The sequence below is a fragment of the Rhinoraja longicauda genome, chromosome 17 (genome assembly GCF_053455715.1).
Source record: "Rhinoraja longicauda isolate Sanriku21f chromosome 17, sRhiLon1.1, whole genome shotgun sequence".
Taxonomy (NCBI): Eukaryota; Metazoa; Chordata; class Chondrichthyes; order Rajiformes; family Arhynchobatidae; genus Rhinoraja; species Rhinoraja longicauda.
The window spans coordinates 4022614-4046377 of record NC_135969.1 but is presented as its reverse complement, the minus strand read 5'-3'; the positions used below and the strand labels follow the sequence as shown (position 1 = coordinate 4046377).

The 23764-nt window shown below is 41.8% G+C and overlaps 1 protein-coding gene across 5 annotated transcripts; it reads left to right on the top strand.

Annotated features, from left to right (window-relative positions):
- Positions 1–9040: 9040 nt before the first annotated feature.
- Positions 9041–23083, top strand: cnbpb (CCHC-type zinc finger, nucleic acid binding protein b). 5 transcript variants are annotated; one of them, XM_078413966.1, is made up of 6 exons: positions 9064–9120; positions 13419–13498; positions 13971–14105; positions 16112–16174; positions 16252–16450; positions 20275–23082. In XM_078413966.1, exons 3-6 carry the CDS (start codon positions 13979–13981, stop codon positions 20390–20392), a joined length of 507 nt encoding a protein of 168 aa, XP_078270092.1. In that variant the 5' UTR covers positions 9064–9120; positions 13419–13498; positions 13971–13978; the 3' UTR covers positions 20393–23082. The 5 variants fall into 5 exon arrangements, with proteins under 5 accessions (XP_078270094.1, XP_078270092.1, XP_078270090.1 ...); XM_078413967.1 differs by having other exon boundaries at positions 9118–9233; XM_078413968.1 differs by lacking the exon at positions 13419–13498 and having other exon boundaries at positions 9041–9120; positions 20275–23083.
- The last annotated feature ends 681 nt before the right edge of the window (positions 23084–23764 follow it).

Sequence of the window (23764 nt, the reverse complement as noted above, 5' to 3'; positions counted from 1 at the left end):
TGCACAAACAACCAGACAGTTTTAGTAATATACTAGAACCAAGTGGACCCGTTGGGTCCAAACCTCTCCTGCATTGGTGCAGCACCCCCTCCTCCCCTTCACCCTCCCCTTCACCCCTCTCCCCCCTTCCCCCATCCCCGCCATACCCCCTCCCCTTTCCCCCCCTCCCTACCCCGCTCCTCCACCCCCCTCCCCTCCCTCCCCCTCCCCTCCCTCCCCCTCCCCTCCCTCGGCCCAACCGTGGAGCTGTTGCCGGGCGGGGAGTGCCCCCATGGGACAGAAAGCTCGCAAAGGGATAGGAGAGTATGGCCAAGTGAAATAGGAAAATATACACACATAATTACCAGTTTCAAGCCTCTTTTAGTGTACTTCAAAGTAAAAACAGACATTACAAAATAATGTGAATATGTCACTTATACTAATAACATTTTAAAATAAATTCACACATTAATTGACAATCAGCCCAAAAAGGTGGTAATAGGCTTTTCCGCTGTGTTTTATATTTTAACCCTGAGTTAATTAATTTAGTTACATAATCTTGCACTTAAATTTAATATTTACTCATTGCAGTTCCACCACTGATTTTCTGGCACTCTTGATTCCAGAGCTTTGCTGGTTTATCCAGCTGGCAAAGGAAGTCGGCTGTGGGGATAGATGTGCTGGCACCAGCTGGACTTGAGTTCCGGAGCCCCAGGTTGCAAATTCAACCCACCGATCGGCCGTGGAAGTCCCGATGAGGTCGAGATTGGCTGCCTTGCCCAGCCTAGGTGCCGCATTTTCGGGTCGACTTCCAGGGCGCTGGGCGATTTCTCGCGGAAACCTTAGTGACCTCTAGCGGCCAAATTGACAAAGTGGCCATGGAAGTCACGATGAGGTTGAGATTGGCTGCCTTACCCAGCCTAGGTGCCACATTTTCAGGGAGACTTCCAGGCCGTGGGGGGGATTTCTCGCGGAACCCCTAGTGACTAGCGGAACCCTAGTGTTCATTACAAGTCTTTACATCGTTTATTTCTTTCTCTTTCTTTTTTGCGATCCGAGTTCTCCGTTTATTTGGCAAAGTGAAAAATACGGAAATCATGCAAAAGGCGCGGAAAATGGATTTTAAAAACGTGGAAATCCACGGAAACGCGGAAAATTCACATGCCTGAGGGACTGACAATGTAGAGTCGCGGTGGATAAAATTGAGGAATGTAAAAGTAAGAAGACCCTAATGGGAGTGCCCCCAAACAGTAGCCTGGACATTGCAGCAGGAGTTAAAATTAGCATGTAACAAAGGTAATGCCACAGTGGTTATGGGAGATTTCAATAAGCAGGTAGGCTGGGAAAATCAGGTTGGTTCTGGACCCCAAGAAAGGGAGTTTGTAGAGTGCCTCTGAGATGGATTCTTAGAGCAGCTTGTATTGGAGCCTACCAGTGAGAAGGCAATTCTGGATTTAGTAGTCTATTGAACCAGACTTAATAAGGGAACTCAAGGTAAAGGAAGTGACCATAATACGATTAGTTTTAATCTGCAGTTTGAGAGGGAGAAGGTTAAATCAGCGATCGCGTGGCTGGAAACGAGCTGTGGCTCGCTACGGGTCGCTGCCGTTTGCACCATCGCAAAGTCAAAATATCGTAAGGCGCAGCATCGTAAGGCGGGGAGCATCTGTAGTAAAAGCTTCTTTAGGTATGTTAAGAGAAAAAGATTAGTAAAGACAAATGTAGGTCCCTTGAAGGCAGAAACAGGTGAAATTATTATGGGGAACAAGGAAATGGCAGAAGAGTTGAACAGGTACTTTGGATCTGTCTTCACTAAGGAAGACACAAACAATCTCCCAGATGTACTAGAGGACAGCGGATCTAGGGAGACAGAGAAACTGAAAGAAATTTGCATTAGGTGAGTAATAATATTGGGTAGACCGATGGGACTGAAGGCTGATAAATCCCCAGGGCCTGATGGTCTGCATCCCAGGGTACACAAGGAGGTGGCTCTAGAAATTGTGGACGCATTGGTGATCATTTTCCAATGTTATATAGATTCAGGATCAGTTCTTGTGGATTGGAGGGTAGCTAATGTTATGTCACTTTTCAAGAAAGGAGCGAGAGAGAAAACGAGGAATTATAGACCAGTTAGCCTGACAGGTGGTGGGGAAGATGCAGGAGTCAATTATTAAAGTGGTAATAACGGTGCATTTGGATAGCAGTAAAAGGATTGGTCCAAGTCAGCATGGATTTATGAAGGGGAAATCCTGCTTGACTAATCTTCTGGAATTTTTTGAGGATGTGACAAGTAAAATGGATGAAGAGCCGGTGGATGTAGTGTATCTGGACTTTCAGAAAGCCTTTGATAAGGTCCCACACAGGAGATTTGTGGGCAAAATCAGAGCACATGGTACGGGGTAGGGTATTGACATGGGTAGAGAATTGGTTGGCAGACAGAAAACAAAGAGTAGGAATAAGCAGGTCCCTGTCAGAATGGCAGGCAGTGGCGAGTGGAGTGCCATAAAGCTCGGTGCTGGGGCCGCAACTATTTACAATATATATGAATGATTTTGATGATGGAATTAAAATAACACTAGCAAATTTGCTGATGACACAAAGCTGGGTGGCAGTGTGAACTACAAAGAGGATGCTAGGAGATGGCAGCGTGACTTGGACAGCTTGAGTGAGCGGGTAGATGCCAGGCAGATGCAGTATAATGTTTAGATAAATGTGAGTTTATCCACTTTATCTGTGTTGGGTCCACTGTTGTTTGTCATTTACATTAATGATCTGGATGATGGTGTGGCAAATTGGATTAGTAAATATGCAGATGATACTAAGATAGGTGGAGTAGTTGATAGTGAGGTAGATTTTCAAAGTCTACAGAGAGACTTGGGCCTTTTGGAAGGGTGGGCTGAAAGATGGCAGATGGAGTTTAATGCTGATAAGTGTGAGGTGCTGCATTTTGGTAGGACAAATCAAAATAGGACGTACAGGGTAAATGGTAGGGAATTGAGGAATGCAGTGGAACAGAGGGATCTGGGAATAACTGTGCATTGTTCCCTGAAGGTGGAATCTCATGTGGATAGGGTGGTGAAGAAGGCGTTTGGTATGCTTGCCTTTATAAATCAGAGCATCGAGTATAGAAGTTGGGATGTAATGTTGAAATTGTACAGGGCATTGGTGAGGCCAAATCTGGAGTATGGTGTGCAGTTCTGGTCGCCAAATTATAGGAAGGATGTCGACAAAATGGAGAGGGTACAGAGGAGATTTACTAGAATGTTGCCTGGGTTTCAGCACTTAGGCTACAGAGAGAGGTTGAACAGGTTGGGTCTTTATTCTTTGGAGCGTAGAAGGTTGAGGGGGGACTTGATAGAGGTTTTTAAAATTTTGAGAGGGACGGACAGAGTTGACGTGGGTAGGCTTTTCCCTTTGAGAGTGGGGAAGATTCCAACAAGGGGACATAGCTTCAGAATTGAGGGACAAAGGTTTAGGGGTAACATGAGGAGAAACTTCTTTACTCAGAGGGTTGTGGCTGTATGGAATGGGCTTCCGGTGGAAGTGGTGGAGGCTGGCTCGATTTTATTATTTAAGAGTAAATTGGATAGGTATATGGATAAGAGGGGATTAGAGGGTTATGGTCTGAGTGCAGGTAGATGAGACTAGGTCAGGGAGAATGGTCGGCGTGGACTGGTAGGGCCGGACAGGCCTGTTTCCATGCTGTAGTTGTTATATGTTGTTATATGTTATAAGAACAAGGAGGCAGATTATTATCTCAATGGTGTCGGATTAGGAAAAAGGGAAGTGCAACCAGACCTGGGTGTCCTTGTGCACCAGTCACTGAAAGTAAACACGCAGGTACAGCAAGCAGTGAAGAAAGCTAATGGCATGTTGGCCTTCATATTGAGAGGATTTGAGTGTCGGAGTAAAGAGATCCTTCTGCAGTTGTACAGGGCTCTGGTGAGACCACATCTGGAGCATTGTGTGCAGTTTTGGTCTAATTTGAGGAAGGACATCCTTGCTATTGAGGGAGTGCAGCGCAGGTTTACAAGGGTAATCCCTGGGATGGCAGGACTGTCATATGAGGAAAGATTGGAAAGACTGGGCTTGTATTGACTGGAATTTAGAAGGATGAGAGGGGATCTTATAGAAACACATGTTCCCAATGTTGGGGGAGTCCAGAAGCAGGGGCCACAGTCTAAGAATAAAGGGGATGCCATTTTAAAATGAGATGAATAAAATAATTTTCACCCAGAGAGTTGTGAATTTGTGGAATTCTCTGCCACAGAAGCCAGTGGAGGCCAATTCACTGGATGAATTTAAAAGAGAATTAGATAGAGCTCTTGCAGCTAGTGGAATCAAGGGGTATGGGGAGAAGGCAGGCATGGGTTACTGATTGTGATGATCAGCCATGATCACAATAAATGGCGGTGCTGGCTCAAAGGGCCTAATGGCCTCCTCCTGCACCTATTTTCTATGAATCTATGATTCCTATATATCAGCGAGACCAAGTGCAGACTCGGCGATCATTGTGCTGAACACTTTTGCTCAGTCCACCTAGGCCTATGCGATCTCCCTGTTGCTAAACACTTTAACTCCCCCTCCCATTCCCATACTGACCTTTCTGTCATGGGCCTCCTTCACTGTCAGAGTTCAAATGCAAACAGCACCTCGTATTTCACCTGGACAGCATACACCCCAGCAGTATGAATATTAATTTCTCTAACTACAAGTAACCCTTGCTTTCCTTCTCTCTGCGTTCTCCGACTAGTTTCACTGTCTTCCCGACTAATTTTACTGATTGTATGCCTCTTGTCACCTTCCCCTCAGCCAACAATGAACCATTCTACATTTTGTTGATCTTCGTCTGCTTTGATCTGCCGTTTTCACACCTTACCCGTTCATATCTCTAGTTTCCCCCTCCGCTGACTCTCAGTCTGAAGAAGGGTCTCGACCCGAAATGTCACCCATTCCTTCTCTCCAGAGATGCTGCCTGACCTGCTGAGTTACTCCAGCATTTTGTGTCTGTTTTATGCCAAATAGTATTGGGGTCTGTAAACTGGCCTGGATTAAGGATTAGATAACAGTCAGAAAACAAGTATAGTAATAAACAATAAACAATAGACAATAGGTGCAGGAGTAGGCCATTCGGCCCTTCGAGCTAGCACCACCATTCAATGATCATGGCTGATCATTCACAATCAGTACCCCGTTCCTGCCTTCTCCCCATACCCCCTGATCCCACTATCTTTAAGAGCTCTATCTGGCTCTCTCTTGAAAGCATCCAGATAATTGGCCTCCATTGCCTTCTGAGGCAAACTCCACAGATTTACAACTCTCTGACTGAAAAAGTTTTTCCGCATCTCCGTTCTAAATGGCCTACTCCTTATTCTTATACTGTGGCCCCTGGTTCTGGACTCCCCCAACATTGGGAACATGTTTCCTGCCTCTAATGTGTCCAATCCCTTAATAATCTTATGTTTCAATAAGATCCCCTCTTATCCTTCTAAATTCCATTGTATACAAGCCTAGTCGCTCCAGTCTTTCAACATACGACAGTCTCACCATTCCGGGTATTTACCTAGTGAACCTATGCTGCACGCCCTCAATAGCAAAAATATCCTTCCTCAAATTTGGAGACCAAAACTGTACAGTACTCCAGGTGCGACCTCACTGGGGCCCTGTACAACTGCAGAAGGACCTCTTTGCTCCTATACTCAACTCCTCTTGTTATGAAGGCCAACATTCCATTGGCTTTCTTCACTGCCTGCTGTACCTGCATGCTTCCTTTCAGTGACTGATGCACTAGGACACCCAGATCTCGTTGTACGTCCCCTTTTCCTAACTTGACACCATTCAAATAATTATCTGCCTTCCTATTCCTACCACCAAAGTGGATAACCTCACATTTATCCACATTAAACTGCATCTGTCATGCATCTGCCCACTCACACAACCTGTCCAAGTCACCCTGCAACCTCATAGCATCTTACTCACAGTTCACAATGCCACCCAGCTTTGTGTCATCTGCAAATTTGCTAATGTTACTTTTAATCCCTTCATCCAAGTCATTAATGTATCTTGCAAATAGCTGCGGTCTTGCCGTAGCCTTGCCGTACCCCACTCGAAGGTATCACAAAATGCTGGTGTAACTCAGCAGGTCAGGCAGCATCTACGAGAAGGGGAATGGGTGACATTTTGGGTCGAGACCCTTCTTCTTGCAGTACCCCACTCGTCACTGCCTGCCATTCTGAAAGGGACCCATTTATCCCCACTCTTTGCTTTCCATCTGCCAACCAATTTTCTATCTATGTCAGTACCCTACCCCCAATACCATGTGCTCTAATTTTGCCCACTAATCTCCTGTGGGACCTTTTTGAAAGCTTTCTGAAAGTCAAGGTACACTACATCCACCGGCTCTCCCCTGTCCATTTTCCTAGTTACATCCTCAAAAAATTCCAGAAGATTAGTCAAGCATGGTTTCCCCTTCATAAATCTATGCTGACTCGGAACGATTCTGTTACTGCTATCCAAATGCTCCCCAATTTCGTCTTTTATAATTGACTCCAGCATGTTCCGCACCACTGATGTCAGTCTAACTGGTCTATAATTTCCTGTTTTCTCGCTCCCTCCTTTCTTAAAAAGTGGGATAACATTAGCTACCCTCCAATCCTTAATCTATAGAACATTGGAAAATGATCACCAATGCGTCCACGATTTCTAGAGCCACCTCCTTAAGTACCCTGGGATGCAGACCATCAGGCCCTGGGGATTTATCAGCCTTCAGTCCCATCAGTCTACCCAACACCATTTCCTGCCTAATGTGAATTTCCTTCAGTTCCTCCGTCACCCTAGGATCTCAGGCCACTAGAACACCTGGGAGATTGTTTGTATCTTCCTTAGTGAAGACAGATCCAAAGTACTGGTTCAACTCGTCTGCCATTTCCTTGTTCCCCATAATAAATTCACCTGCTTCTGTCTTCAAGGGACCCACATTTGCCTTAACTATTTTTTTCCTCTTCACGTACCTAAAGAAGCTTTTACTATCCTCCGTTATATTATTGGCTAGCTTACCTTCGTACCTCATCTTTTTTCCCCGCATTGCCTTTTTAGTCATCAAGTTAGTTTAAGCAGTAGACACAAAAAGCTGAAGTAACTCAGCAGGCCAGACAGCATCTCTCCAGCATTTCGTATCTATCTTCAAGAAATATAGAACAAATGAATGAAAGATGTGCAAAAAAGTAATGATGATAAAGGAAACAGGCCATTGTTAGCTGTGTGCTGGGTGAAAATGAGTTGCAGACAATGTGACTCAACAAGACAACTTTGAAGCTGGTACATCCTGGGTGGGGGAGGGATGAACAGAGAGGGGATGCAAGGGTGACTTGAAGTTAGAGAAATCAATATCCATACCACTGGATTGAAAGCTTCCCAAGCGAAATATGAGATGCTGTTCCTCCAATTTGCGTTTGGCCTCATTCTGAGGAGAAGACCTAGGATAGAAATACTTAGGATCAGTCTGAAGAAGGGTCTTGACCCGAAACGTCAACCATTCCTTCTCTCCCGAGATGCTGCCTGACCCACTGAGTTACTCCAGCATTTTGTGTCTACCTAGGATAGAAAGGTCAGTGTGGGAATGAGAAGCGGAATTAAAATGTTTGTCAACCGGGAGATTGGATAGGTCCAGGCGGAATGAACCAACATGTTCAGAGAAACAATCGCCCAGTCGACGTTTGGTCTCGCTGATGGATAAGAGTCCACCCCTTGAACAATAGATACAGTAGATGAGGTTGGAGATGCATGTGAACCTCTGCCTATTCTGAAAGAACTGTTGGGGTCTCTGGACAGAGTCACGGGAGTAGGTATAGGGACAAGTGTTGCATCTCCTGCGGTTGCAGGGGATGGGGGTGGTTTGGGTGTGAAGGGATGAGTTTACCAGGGTGTTGCGGAGGGAACGGTCTCTGCAGAAGGCGGAATGGGGTGGAGATGGGAAAATGTGGCAAGTGGTGGGTTCCCGTTGGAGGTGGCGGAAACTTTGCAGGATTATGTGTTGTATGCGACGGCTGATGGGATGGAAGGCAAGGACTGGGGGGGACTCTGACTCTGTTGCGACTAGGGGGAGGGGGAGCAAGGGCAGAGCTAAGGGGTCTGTTGCAACACGAGTGAGGGCCTCATTTATGATGGGAGAGGGGAACCCCCGCTCCCTAAAGAATGAGGACATCTCGGATGTCCTAGTACAGAATACCTCATCCTGGGCGCAGATGCGGAGTAGACAGAGGAATTGGGAGTAGGGGATAGAGTCTTTGCAGGAAGTAGGGTGGGAAGAATTGTAGTCAAGATAGTCAGTGGGTTTGTAATAGCGTCAGTCAATAGTCTATTTCCTGTGATGGAGACTGTGAGATCAAGAAAGGGGAGGGAGGTGTTGGAGATGGTCCAAGTAAATTTAAGTGCGGGATGAACATTAGAGCTAGTGAAGATAGACACAAAAAGCTGGAGAGAAGGAATGGGTGACGTTTCGGGTTGGGACCCTTCTTCACACTGAAGTTAGTGATATAGTTCCACATTGACAAATTAAAGAGCCATAGTTGAGTGAGGGGAGAAAATCTGGCTCATTCTTCCCCCAACCTGACCAAAATTGGACTTACAATCTCCAACCTCCGAGAAGTCCCATGCTGAAATCATAAATAGCATGATTAGCAAGCAATAAAGATTTTCACTGTACCTCGTACAAGTGACAATAAACTAAACTAGCATAATTGTATTCAATTTTAAAACAGATCGATCTGTTACTGGCGCACGATGGAATTAGTTGTAATGGAGAGTGTTGTGTTACTTACTTGAATATGGGGAAAACTGACCAGCCCCCTTCTGACAGGCGCAGAGAGAGGACGGACAAACCCTCACTTTAAAGGAATTTGACGGCGGTAGTGCGCAGGCGCCAGGAGCGTTCCCTTGATTGGTCGCTCAGGGCGAGAGGCGGGACTAGTAGCGGGTGAGTGGCGTGAAGGCTGTCCAATCAGCAAGGCGGCGGCTGGGATTGGGCCGAGCTGATTGGTGCGCGCCGGCACGTGCGCGGAGGGCGGCGCCGTGGGTCGGTCCGCGTGAGTGGAGGCAGCGAGCGGGCGGGGAGGGAGTGAGTCGGCGCGAAGGCGGCGGGCGGTAAGGACAGGATGGGGCAGGGCGCGGCCGCCGCTCCGGCCCCGGCACCGAGGGCATGGGGAAGCCGCCGCCGCCGGGTGGTGCTGGCGGTGGTGTGGGAGGAGGCGGTGATGGTATGGTGCGGGCGGGCGGGCGGGCGCGGTTCCTCTCCCTTGCCTTCTGCGTTAACGCAGGGCGGCTTTCTCTCTCTCTCCCACCTCCTCCCGAGGCGAGGTCGGGTTAAACGCTGAAGAAGTGCTGAGGTAAACAAGTGAATTTCCTACGGCGCATTGCGGCCTGTGCGCCAGGCTGTGGGCCTAGCGCAGCCCGGGCCTGGATCCTCGCCGCCCGTCCCCAGCGTCGGCCCGATGACTTGCCTGCTGCGTATTTAAGTAACGCATTTCCAGCCGAGGCCCCGCCGCCATGTTAGGCTCCAAGTACGTGTGGCTGGTGGCAGGGAGGGAGGGGAGAGAGAGGGGGGGGGGGGTTAACCTGTGGAGTCTGCCCGCCCTTGCTGCTCCAGCACTGGTCCACCCGCACACGTGAGGTGGGCCACACCACCGCTCACCGTGATGGCTTTTCCTGCCGCCATTGCTTTGTGACGGACCGCAGTCTTTGGGAAATTCCGCGGCTGAGGCCAGTCCGCTAGGCCCGTGTTCGCTGCGGCAGAGCTTTATTCACACACAAGTTAAAGTGTAACCGTGAAATTAATATAGAGATTCAGAGCGTTAAGTGATATGGTCAGTCGTTTCTTAAAATTAATTTTAACTTGACATTTAAATGAACCTGTCCGTGGCGGGAAAGCGACTGGGACTGGGGCTTGCAATATCCCACGTGGAGTGTGTCACGTCTACGATTTCTGGTAGATTTTAAATTAAACATACCTAGCAGAGGTCTGTTGGAACACTCGTTTATAATTGTAACTATTGACTTGTGAATTGTAAATCTCATGTGGTTTCAAATGATGAGCAAGTTTCTCGTCAGCCTGCAGATAACTGCCAATTTGGCTAACATGGCCGATTTGGCTATCATGGACACACAAGCACCTTTCCTCTCGTAATTTTCCTTTAATATAGTATAGAAGTACTTTTCTTCAAATTTTCTATTTTATTTCAAATCGTCTGTTCTGTGTCCAAGAATTGGATGTTTAATAGTTATTCAACATTTATCTTTGAGTTTGTTTGCATTTTACCTTTAGGCTACAGTATTGAGTTTCTTGGTTTCAATTTTGTAAGCTTTGGTTCCTGTGTTGTCCTATCATGTTTCTTCCCTCTGCTTTGCTTTCTGTCTTGTCCAACCATGTTTCATTTCTTTTAGTGTAGCATTGAAACACGCTGCCACTTGGTAAACTTCTAATTGAATGCAAGTTGGATTGCTTGAACTAATTTATCCTTTAAACAGAACCAAGGCATAATTGAAACATTTTGTGATTTTCATAACCAACTAGTCACAAGCATTTTTGCAGTCAGAGTGTTGGCCTTATAATTTGCACAATTTTTTTAATTTACACCCAGATTTTCTTGCAACTTTAGCTCTGGGCTTTACAGTTGGGACTAAGAGCCCTTTGGGTTGTCTTCGTTTTGAAATTGATTTTTGGAGACAAGAATACACAACATATAAAAATGTGCATGTCTTATTTTCAAAAGCCTGAATTACATGGGTGGAATTAAGCTTCAGGCATTAAGATCTAAATGTTTATAGTTTTTCATTTGCATTGTGGCAGATGAGCCAAAAAACAGCAACTGGTGTAACTTGTGGTATTCAAGATTAGAGAACTTCTCCGAGAGAAGTCAGAAGTTGAAGAAATCTGGTAGAATTGCATAGAAGATAAAATAAAGAATATATGAAAATGAATAAACCCTATCCTTCAATGTATCTTGAATGTATTACAAAATGCTGGAGTAACTCAGCAGGTCAGGCAGCATCTCTGGAGAGAAGGAATGGGTGACGATACTACAGCATTTCGTGTAAGAAGGGTCTCAACCCGAAATGTCACCCATTCCTTCTCTCCAGAGATGTTGCCTGGCCTGCTGAGTTACTCCAGCATTTTGTGATACATTCAATTTGTGCTAGCATCTGCAGTTATTTTCCTACTTCAATGTATCTTGACTTTTTGTCAGCGTGATATCAGAATTAAACACTAGGTACTGTAATAAGGGTTAAAGATAAAGAATAGTGATATTTCGTAAAAGGAGTACTGTGCTAATTGCAGTAATGAAGCTTATGACCACAATTTATTTTTTCCATGTTTTCCCATGTCTTTTTACAGTGTTGGTTGCAAGCAGAGCTGCTTCTTTTGACCACAATATAGTCATCTCAATCATTTTTAGTTTTCAGATTTTGAGTACTGGATTTAAATTTTGAACAAAATGTTAGTTAACCCTTGCCCACAAAACTCTTTCACCTCCCCGTTAAGGTTTTTAAATGAGATTGCCTTCATACATATCTGAAGAGAATATGTTACACTATTATTGCCCGGAAATTTCTATGTACATCTGTTTTAAAAGATTGGCCCTTTGAAACCCTGTCACATCTTTTCACAATGCCACTTGTGAAAAATCTCAAATTCTATCCTTCGGGCCTTTAATTCAACAAGTTCACCCATCATTGTTCTAAACTCCCAACGAATACTATCCAACCCATTTGGCTTCTTGTGATAGAACAATTGTTTCATCCCAGGAAATTTGCCTTGTGAATTTCCTTTGGGCTGCTTCCAATATCATTATCCTTTCCTGGGTGAGGGCCAAAAGCAGTGTCCAATACTTAAGCTGTAGCTTTGCTAACAAAACTTCCCAATTTCTAAACGCCAACTTTGCAGTAAAATCAGCATGCCATTTGCTAATTTAATTGATGCACTTTTCTCCTAAGTTTTGATCTTAATTCTGTGGCACCCTATTATTTTCAAGGTGTTCGATCATCAAATCCTTCATTGTAGATACCAGTATTTCTCCACAAAAACCTATTTTCTTTATTCGACAGCCACTAACCTCAAAACCGTCGGAACAGTTTTGAAACCAATAGAATTTGAGGATAACCAATGTTTGCTATCTATGGGTGTCTCTTTCAAAACTCTCAGCTAGGCTCAATAGTATTTTTCACCTTTCAGTTTCTTCTATTTTTCTGGCTTTTTTTGTGATTTGTTCAAAATATAAAATTAACAATGGGGGAAGCTGAATAACTGCTACTGGTGGATGCTTGAACTCCTAGAAAATGTTCCTTATTTTATATAACATGCAGAGACAATTGTAACTTGAAAGATTCTTTTTATTTACTTTCATTCTCAACTTTTCTCTTTTTTGGGAGGTGATTTATGGATTTTCGAAGGCTTAACTTTGAGAACCTCACTGGCTATAACATGGGTTGCCTATATTAATTTGCGCATCTGCATGGGACCAACACTTCCCTCGAGTCTTCTTACCAGTTTACTTGTTCTACTGTGCTTTTCTCTAATTTCCTTGTCTCAATGTTTACTATCCCTAGACCTACTGTTAATTATAACAACTGGATAAGCCATTTCCATATTTAATTTTTTCATCCTCCAATGGACCATATTTCCTGTTGGACGTTGCCCTAAAAGAATATTCTTTTGCAATTTACTTTTTATAAATAATTGCTATTGGCTGTCCACTATCTGTGAAGGGGGGTCTTCCATGTTGCATCCAACTTAAATCTTTTAACTTTCTTGTAAATTTAAAACCACGTTTTGGATTTCTTATTTCTGTACTATAGGAGCTCATTTAAGCTATCAATCTCATTGGCCTGCTTATTTCCTATATCCCATTATTTTGTATGCACATAACCTCTCCCAAAAGATTCCTGATGCCCTCTACGCTGTACTTTTTAGGGAGCGCATTAGCCTACAAAGTAGCGCATCTTTGCAATAAATTGCATCTGGAATATAGCCTATGATTTAACTACCTGTGTTTTTTGTCCTTTGTAACTTGACCAAAGCTGATCCTACTCTATAAGCATCATCTACCAAGCCAAGATAATTTCTCTTCACTGATGTAAATCTTACTAACAGACCCCCCTCCCCCCAGTTTCTTTTGCCTGTCCCTCCATGTCTAACACCATGAACATTCAGCACAAGCTTTAGTCCATCTGCACCATGTTTCTGTAATGGAACTTGAATCATTCATTTCTATTTGTGTCATTTATTTAACTTGCGCATCTTTATGTGAAGCAGTTAGAGTATCATAATTTTAGCATTTTCCTGTAAGACTCCAATTGCTTCTTTATGTTTTTGTTGCCCCTATTAATTTCACTTACTGCTCTTTGACCTCCACTTCCTGCTTTGTTTTTTTAAACTTTCTGTCTAGACTGGCAGATCTTCCAGACTGTTGGACCAGCACTTTTTTCCAGCGAATTTCCAGGAGTGCAGATATCATCACCCACTGAGGCAGGTGCCAAACATTTAAATTTCCAAATAGTTGGAGGTTCACTGTATTTGTGCTATCTTGGCTCTGTTGACGCCTCCATACACACATTTATAAATAGTTTAAGAGGTAAAGGTCGAACATGAGCAGTACCATTTTTGGACTGGAAGCTTTGTGTGGCTGTATGTCATGTCTGAATTTCCTTAATTGTTCTCCATGCTATCGTCCTAATGGGAAAAAAAACTGATTTAAGCAGACTTTTTTTGCATTCCTCTTTATGTTTTGGGGAGGATGTTGTGTTTTGAGTTTTAAATAAGATTGATATATACACTTGGCCTTGATGTAGAATAAAATATATAGTACGCAGAGATTAAAATGCCAAATAGAAGTGCGCTGCAGGCTATCTTAAGACAACTTGCTGTCATTTGAAGTTGTGATTGTGTATAGTTTCAATGGTTTACTGTCAAGCAGTTTAAATATAATATTTCTTAATAGATTTCATCATGAGCAGCAACGAGTGCTTTAAATGTGGGCGGATCGGGCATTGGGCACGCGAGTGTCCAAGTGCAGGTGGTATACGCGGGGGTCGGCCTCGATTCCGGGGAAGAGGAAACTACCCTGTTGCAAGAGGTAAGCTGAGAACAAGGGATTGAGAAAAAGCTTGAGTATTGTGGAAAGCTTGAGTGGTGTCCTGATTCTTAGAGACAATTTATGTTTATAGCAGTTTAAAAAACTGGTCTGTAGCAATGGTATACGATTCATTTATAATTTTGGTGAAAATCGTGAGTTGAAATAGGTTATTATGAATGTATATTTGATTTGATAACTTTACCTGCAATTTCCTAAGTAGAACTCAAATTGGACCAAATTTGTATGTCCCTTGTGGAAATTTAGCTGTAATTGTAATTATTACAGTACCAGAATTATTCTATCTAATGTAGTTATGTCTTGTACCTTTAGAATGACATGGTTGTCATTAATGTAAGTAACTTGCATTAGATTTCCACCACTTAAGGAATACTTTATCCTGAGAAAAGTGAAACTGACCTATAATTCTCAGGTTGATACCAAGATGTTAATCTTAGAGTTGGTTGTCGAGCTAGGGGTATAGCTTAATCCAAAATTTTAATGTGTATAAAATTGGCTGCCTATCTGGACATATTTAAAAATCTTTAGCAGAAAATAACTGCTCCGGTCACACTTAAACATTCAATGATTTATGGCGAGCATGTGTAAACCCTTATTTTCTAGATATGGTAAAATTTCAAAAATCTGGCGCGCTGGAAGTTGCTGGACTGTCAGATTTTCCCAACTATTAATACTTTCCTTTTTTAGAAGCTACACGGATTGTACATTTTAAGTATGACTTGTTCCTCCATCAGGAAATGTTAAAATTAAGAGGTTTTTTTCACAATGCGACGACACCAGATCCATTATGGTTGCCTTTTAAACTGCCTGATCCATTTGAATGCAGACAATGCTGATTTTAGTGATGCAAAAATTAGGGCACCCCTCGACTGAAGGGTGAACCTGTAGTGGTGTATAAAATCATGAAGGGAATAACTAGGGTGAGTGCAGTCCTTTAAGGGTTGGCAGACCTCCCAACCCGTCCGAATTTGGCGGAAAGTTTCCACTTTCTCATTTCATTTCCGCCATTCCGATTTCGCCTCACATTTTCCCGCAAAATAGCCGGTAATTTCAATTTGTCAATTCGGCCACTCGATATATGCCAGATGGTAGAGGAGTGATCGGAAATTACTGACTGTTTTCGGATGGTCAATATTGATGCGTTGTATTGCGATCCTCGTTAGCACGGTCACAGAATTGCGCTATGAAATCCTTCCGCATGCTTAGTCGAGTCGCATATGTCAACACGTACGTCACCACGGGGCCGTGGGTGACGACAATCGGGGACATACAGCTCATTAACAGCTGCGGATGATAGAGTAGGCATGCAGATTCATCTGCTGAAAAGCTGCATTACGTGCCATATTATGAATTTTGATGTAAAAATCTGAAGTTTGGACATCAAAATTATGAATTTGTAAAATCGAATGTTGTGAGGTCTGGGTTGGGGAATTAAACTAGACGGCGTGGGTTTAAGGTAACTGGAAATATTTGATAGGAATCTGAGGGGCAATGTTTTTGTCACACGTGGTGGCTATATGGAATTGCTGCCAGATGAAGTGGTTGAGGCAGGTAAAATAACATTTAAAATACATTTGCAAAGCTTCATGGATAGGAAAGGTTTTGGAGCTATGTGGATCAGACTCGGGCAATTGGGAATATCTCGGATGGGTGTTCTTAATCAGCTTGGACAAGATGGGCTACAGTGATCTGACTAGAATTCTGTGTCAAGATTTTCCAGATATTTTTGGATTGAAAACAATATAATGGAGAAAATCACATGCCGAGAAGAAAGGAGTAAATGTTTTGGGCCAGAGGCCATTGTGTTCCGATGAATTGATATCTGCCTGAATGGCTGAGTACTTCCAGCATTTTATTTGAAATTTTGCATATTCTATGATAGATGGGTATATTAAATTGGGCAGATTTCTTGAAAAAATTTAGTACAGATATCTATTTGGTATTGTGCAGAGCTGTTACTGAGCTGAAATATTTTAACCCATTTACAGATATCTGCTACCGTTGTGGTGAATCAGGCCACCTTGCAAAGGATTGTGAACTACAAGAAGATGGTAAATATTATTTTTTTTCTCAATGGTATGTGGTAAAGTAACTTCTTGCAAATAATTTAACCTCTGTTAAATTTCAGCCTGCTACAACTGTGGTAAGGGTGGCCATATTGCCAAAGACTGCAAGGAGCCAAAGAAGGAGAGAGAACAATGCTGCTACAACTGTGGCAGACCTGGACATCTGGCCCGTGATTGTGATCATGCTGATGAGCAGAAATGTTATTCTTGTGGAGAATTTGGGCATATTCAGAAGGACTGCACTAAAGCCAAGTGCTATAGGTATGAAGCAGATGACCAGCCTTTTTTGTGAATGTGCTTTATATTCAATTGTTAATTTCTGTTTAGTCATAGATGACCTATTCTGAAAATTAGCAATATTTGATCCAATGTTGAAAGATTTTTTTTTGCAAAGTAACACGTGAAACACGCTCATGGCACTGCATTTAATCATTAAGTACTGTTTATGCTTTTTTCATTTAACCCATATCACAATGCAACTGTTTATTTTCTGTTCTCGTGGCTGACTACATAAACATTTTTGCAATGTAAATGTAGTAAAGTGTTCCGAAGAGTATCAAGGGTTGTATCCACAATTGCATGTTTAGTCAGCTCTGATTCTAGAATAGCATTTGGGCATGTCAGCAATTCAAATGCACAGGGTAACATTTTTGTCATATGGGCAAAACAGGGCTTTGTAGGGGTGGGACCAGGGTTAGTTTGTCTCCTGCCTCTAATATCAATATGGACACTCCTACTAGGCTAAAATCTCTTGTGTGCCTTTCTGTGTTTAGCACATTTGGCTTTTCCATTATGTGTGCCTCAACATTGGGGCTGATCCAAAAATCAAAGCAATGCTGCTGAACTAACATCTACACAAGTGCACTTAAGGTAAGGGACTATTATTGGGAAGTACTTGGAAGCAAGAGTGGTGGCCAGTGTCCATCTCTACTGCCCTCCACCAGAAAACCCTACCCCTTGACCTTGGATTGCTGAGACTGGTGCAGTTGCTTACAATGCTATCCTAATTGAATGGACCAAATATCATGGGAGCTTCCCAGTGTAGCTCAGCCACTTGTAATTTGCTCGCACAAATTGACTACTTTTTAAAAAAAATGTTAACAGGTGAGAATTACTAAAAGCCAAGAGCTTTTTGTTAGGTTTCCTGCTAAAATTTTGGTTCCAGCCTCAAATAATGTAGGAAATTTAAACTGTTTAGTTGTTGGGTATGCAGCAGCTTGCTCTGTGGCTCAACCCATCTGATGAGTCGAATAAAATGACAAGTACTGCATGCATTTATGTTTGAAAATTATTGGGTATTATTTGCAATGCCAGTACATGGCCACTTGTAATGCAATAATGAAAATGGATAAAGTAACTGAAATATCTGCTGAACTTTAAATTTAATCATATCAAATGTTTGAAATTTGTGATTTAATAACTATTGTTAGCCTGTGAACTTTAAACGTTGCATTTTGTATCGAGCTTGGAAAGAAATGGAAATAATCAACCTGGCACAGCTCTTGTCATGAGTTACTCAGCTAAATTTTAGGTGTTTCATGTAACCAATATTAAAAATCTTACATCAACAAAACGTAACTTCCTGTTGTCAACTTTTTATCTAGCGTTTGTCATTTTTCCATTTAAGTTTCGGTATCAAAACATATTAAAATCTGTCGCATGGTATTTATACATCCATGGTAGTACCCGTGCTGTTCGCACCTTGGTTGTCTCCCTGCTCGGTTATTGCTCTATGCAAAACTGTGCACTCGTGTCTTGCACTATAGAAACCCGTTTGCCGGAAATTATTTTTTGTTTTCCAAATTAAGTATCTTTTCAAGGATTGAATGTGGAGTGAGGTCTGTATCACGTCTGCAATTCATGAAGATTTAAAATTTGGTGTTGGCTCGTGTGGAAAGAGGGACGGTTGGGTGGCTGGGGATTATCCCCAGTTGGGGGCTGGGAGTGTCATTTGGTATTTTGTTAGCGTTTAAATAATTTGGCTTAAATGGGTTAAACATGAAAGTTACAATTTATTGCTGAAATTAGTATGCATTCATTAAATGGTACAATGTCTAATGTCATTGATTAGAAGTCTTGAAGAAAATTGGCACCAGATATGTAGAAGGAGGGCTTGAATTTTTCCGTTGGAACAGTCGTTTTTACTGATTATTCTCTGCTGTCAACGGTTTAGTTTTCATTAGGAATGCTGTATATGGTTTTCAAAATGTGCCTAGGTTACTGTTCAATTAGATTTGTATGTAGATTTTGCTGATCAGTGGAGTCCTGGTTGTGACAACTGTATATTCTGGCACAGTATGTGACTTTGCACATCGTGCACCTTCGTAGAGAAGTCAGTTGTGCATCTCTCAATTAAAGTTAATTCAACCAGAAATACTTACTGCCAAACAATAAATTCAAAAACTATACTGGGTCAAAAGTGAGAGATTCAAGCCTTTACTATTAGATAATCTCTTGATAGCGAATTCCTTATAGCGGCATAGCGAGAAGGTGCAGGGTGGAAGATGCCCTTCTGATTATAAAGAATTATCCACATATGGAGTTTGCTGTAGGTTCCAGGTAAATGATCTATTGATGTTTTTCTCCCGTATCCATCAAAAGGTCTGCATACTTCCTGCTACTGAACCCGATGCCATTCTCTCAATTCTGTTCAATAAATGCATCTAGCCTTTCCCATTTGGAGTAGTTATTGTAACCATATGTTTCGTCCATAACGTCTGCCTTTTTCTACTTGATCTGCCTTTTATTGCTGTTTTCTTCAACTCTATTTCAGATCCTCTATCTTTAATTTGTTCTCTGCCAGTTAAAAAATTGTAATGGTTTTTGAGCACTTCCCTTAACCTCGTTTGGAGTACCTTCATGCAACAAGTCTTTAAGCATTCAGTTCTGATACCATATAACACATAAATTGTCCCTTTGGTGTTGAAATACAGGAAGCTTTTGGGTTCTTTCAGACTCTGCAACCTCCCTTGTAGCTTTGTCAAACATTCCAAAGTGTGCCATTTTTTATAAATTGTTTAGCACAGCTTTATTTTGTTTAAATCTGAATGTTTTTAAACCATAACAGATTCTTCAAAGGTGCATGCATGTATACATACACCCAGATCATTTTTTACAGTGTAAATTTCATGTTCTTTAATCTTGCCATCAAAATGTCATCAGTCACATATCTGCTTGGTGGTTTGTATCATGCCTTGTTTTACTGAGATTTACGTTTTAATATCAATTGAATACTTTTGCAGATGCTGCAAATTAATCCAAAATGCATGCATTGCCTATAAATGAATGCTCTTGTGGATGATAATTTAATGCTCTACATTTCCATTAGTTGAGGAACTGGGGATTATGGGTAAGGTCCGAGCTGCTTTGTAATGTCATTGAGAAGGCGGGGCACGTTGAATTTGTTATATTGTTCTGGCAGTATTTTTAGGGTGGGGAGGGTTTGAAAAAATTTAAGTAAACCTCCCAATTTGTCATTGGCCTGCTTATCCTGGAAACCCACTCATTTCTGCTAGGTGGAATTCGTGTTCATTATCGCTGGACACTAATTTCAAGCATAGTGACTTTCGTACAAGCATCTTTTTACAAGCACGTGTGAAGTCCCTGAGATTGTGCAACATGATGAATTTCTAAAACTGCAACGTTAGAGCGGTGAAACAATCCGGGTGCCTGCATTTATTTTTGGAACCAGTCAGCTCTAACTGGATAGAGCATGTTCCACAACTGTCAAATCATATCAATTCTCAGGATCATCAGCGCCGCATTTTATTAAAGAAAACCCAATTTCTTTTTTTACAAGGATTCATTTGCATACTTATTGTACAGAATATTGCCTCAAGAAGAAAGGAGTGGCGATGTGACTTCATACTAGTTTGGTGTTGGAATGGCTCATTGTTTCAATGTCTGCTGTGTGGTAAAGCTGATCTCTCCAGATAATAAAGCTGTATGTAATGTGCAAATAGTATGTGCACCGATGAACTGCAAGCTGAGACTGAATGGTTTTTTCACACTGAGTGATTATTGTGTTGTAGTAAACATAATAAGTATTTAAAACTTAACGTGAAATTGTCTTGTTTAACTTGCAGGTGTGGTGAAACTGGTCATGTCGCTATCAATTGCAGCAAGGCCAGTGAAGTAAACTGCTACCGTTGTGGTGAAGCTGGACATCTTGCACGGGAATGCACGATTGAGGCTACAGCTTAAACCTTGCATTGTCGCCCCCTCCTTTTCTGATTGATGGTTGTATTATTTCCTCTGAATCCTCTTCACTGGCCAATGGTTGGCAGATAGAGGCTAGTCCCAGGCCAGTGAGCTTTACTCAAACAAAAATGTGAAAGGAAAGGGGTGGAAATTGACTTTCTGCATTTAACTACAAATGTTTATGTTTAGTTTGGTAGAGGTGTTATGTATAATGCTTTGTAAAAGAACCCCCTTTCCATGCCACTGGTGTATAGGGATTCATGAGTGGGAAGAGATGAGTCAGATCAGGGGCCCTTTTTGGGTTCTGGAAGTGATTCTGTGAGGAAATCAAACCTGGAAGTTGCATTGAACCTTCCGCATGTGATTTCTTGAAATGTTGGCTTTGAATTGTTTGACTTTGGAAGCAGTTCATCATACAAACCAACATCTGTATCAGGGCCCTACGTACTGTAAACTAAGTGGGAGTAAACAAAACAAAGCAAGCAAACCTGTCCATGGTTGGGAAAAGTACAGGTTTAAAGCATAGGAGTAACCAGCTTACAGTAGCTGAAATCGAAGTTGGTATTGGAGATACAGATGTGCAAGCAGAGGTTTAAATTTTTGAATGTAGTTTAGCATCTATTACACCCATTATGAAATTACAACAGAAAGACAGCAAATAGGATTGGATCTACACAGCAGTTGAATGAATGTGTTTTCACAGAAATCAAGATGTTATTTTTGTATAATACAATTAGACTACTGTAGATAATCATTTGCTTGAAATCTGGTTTTTTTTAAGACAAGGTAAAAGCAACTGAAGTCTTAGAACTATAGAAATGTAATTTTAAATTTAAACTATCAATAAAGCTGGAGGAGGAAGGGGAAAGCTTGTCCGAGTGATCTTTCTAAGATTCATTAGTTTACATTAACTAATTTGATAACAGGCACAATTTTTCTGAAAATTTGATAGAGGAAAACAATGCAAATCCAGCGCATCTGGAACTTGCATGTGCATGCACAGTGCTTTAGTGGAGAGGTTGAAAATATTAATAGACATTGAATTTTTGTTTAGACCCAAACTTTTTTAGATCTAAAGACTAGATATAGAGTTCTGGTTGGAGTTGGTTTCCGTATTTCTTGGCAACAGGTTTATCTTTTGTCAAGCACCAATGTATTTACTGCCCTCTAAAGAAATTGGGAGATTTAGAAAAAAAGAAAATGATATTGCTTTGCCCAGAGGTGATAGTTTTCCTTCCCATTACTGTCCAAGTAACCTTTGGACAATGAGTTACAATATTAAGCAATTTAAATTTGGAAAAAAAACTATTTTGGATTTCAAAGTCAGCTCGTCCAAGAAGGTAACCAGTATGATCTGTACTCGCCATGTCTACACCCCAGAGTGGAAATCTGTAAATGTAATCCTGTAATTCAGCTATATTTCCAAACTAATTTGTGATTGCCCGTCATTTATTGTAATAGTCGCCACTGTTCTTGGATTAGCTGGGAATGTTATTTTTTTTAAGTAATTTCTGGCTCAGCAATAATTATATGGGGAATTGAGGTGATAGAAGAAAAGTATGTGCTTGTTGGTTGAGCATTGAAGTTGACAGATCTGGCAGGAAGCATTTTTTGAGTACTTTTGACAGCTGGTATCACTTGAGTTGTAGTTCTGCAAAGCTGTCAGTTATCTTTTATTTATGATTCAAGCAAAAGGCAGATTGTTTTGAAGGTAGTGGTTTGCTTCTAGGGTGCTATATCTTGCATTGTGAGGTCTTTATAAACTTGCCATGATCGCTGTAAATAATGTTTAAGAACATACTGTCCATTTAAAGACCAGCTGATGCCATGGTCTAAAAGCTGGGTTCAGCCAGCTGTTTTTTTAAATGAATGTAGACTGGAAATAGACAGCAAATGAGCAGCTTTGAGCATAAGTAACTGAGCTCAAGTCATTTGATCTCTGGCATACATGTGCAACTAATGGCTGAAGTACAAGTGGGTGAAATCTAAGTACCACTAGTATGGAAGTTAGTAGTAAATCTACTTGCCTAGTGACCTGTTCCTTCAAAATTGGTGTGCGGATTAAAGCTGGGATTATTTATTTTGATATTGTTTCTTCAGAACCTTCTGTTGTATGTATGGTCTTTATTTGGAGCATAGTTGTTGCAGTTCCCCCTCTGGTCTGGACCCCACTTAGGAAGCACTGCTGAAGTGATTGGTTGTAGTGCTTGGTTGACATCTGAGTTAGCAGTTTAAATAAAGCAAGTCACCTGAATACCTAGCTACTTTACTAGCCCAAACCAATGGTATCATTTTGACTTGTAATGAAATATCTTGCTCACTGTTTGAGAGCCGAGTTCTTGTCCAATACTAGCAATTGTTCAGAATAAAATGTACAGGCATGATTGTATTAGTTGGTTGATTCTGAACATTTCATTAGGAACTGGCATAGCGAATGAGCTAATTGGAACTAATTGAAAATGGCATCATTCACAGTGCCCTTATTTCTCTACATGTAGAAATTTAAAGGAAAGGGTTTGTTGCATTTATATTGCTTCTAAGTCTGGAGCAGAGACTTGGCATGAGTCTTCAATCTGCTTTAGTGACATGGAATATTCTCATTGCATACTGACAAGTTCTAGGATTAGTTCAGTTTCATTTTTCCATTCTGTGCTTTACAAATAGTTTCCCTTGACATAGTTGACGAAACAGTAACATTAAAGGGATTTAGATCTGCAAGACATGTAGTCTGATTTGTCAATTTGCAAAAAAAAGTAACATCAAATTCTTTCATAACCTTTATCAATGATTCAATTCAATCCATGCTTGTTCCCTACAATTTTGATAAACATATTTGCTTATGATTTGAGGTCATTGTTTAAATGGCACCAGTAAATGAAGCTGTTTGTGACTGAGGGAAAGATACAGCATGAAAACAGGCCATTTGGCCCACACTCAACATTGATCACCTGTTTCCACTAATTCTATAAAATCCCACTTTCTCATCCTGCACACTTGGGCCAATTTAACAGCCAGTTAACCTACAAACCTGCACGTCTGGGATGTCAGGAAGAAATCCACCTGGTGACGGAGAACGCAAAATCCACACACCACCCCAGGTCAGGATCAAACCTCTGTCTCCGGTGCTGTGAGGTGGCAGCTCTGCTAACGGCTTGAACAATTTCCTGAGAAGGACCTTGTCATAAACATTAACCTAAGGTTATGTTACCATTAGTCCAGGTAATTGTGTGCACTGGTGAGAAGTTGAGTCTCTGATAAAGGACCTGAATAGTCCTCTTACCATTCTGATGTGTTGGATATCCATGGTGAAGATGAACTTGGAACCAGAAAACCATAAACTTCAAGGTGGTGAAGGCCATTGGAAGTTAAAATATG

Excerpts from the sequence above, each read along its gene's own strand:
- cnbpb (XM_078413964.1), top strand. The coding sequence starts at position 9,176 with ATGGGGAAGCCGCCGCCGCCGGGTGGTGCTGGCGGTGGTGTGGGAGGA. Across the intron at positions 9,234-13,970 it reads TGTGGGAGGAGGCGGTGATG|ATTTCATCATGAGCAGCAAC; the intron begins GTATGGTGCGGG and ends ATTTCTTAATAG. Across the intron at positions 16,451-20,274 it reads ACTAAAGCCAAGTGCTATAG|GTGTGGTGAAACTGGTCATG; the intron begins GTATGAAGCAGA and ends TTTAACTTGCAG.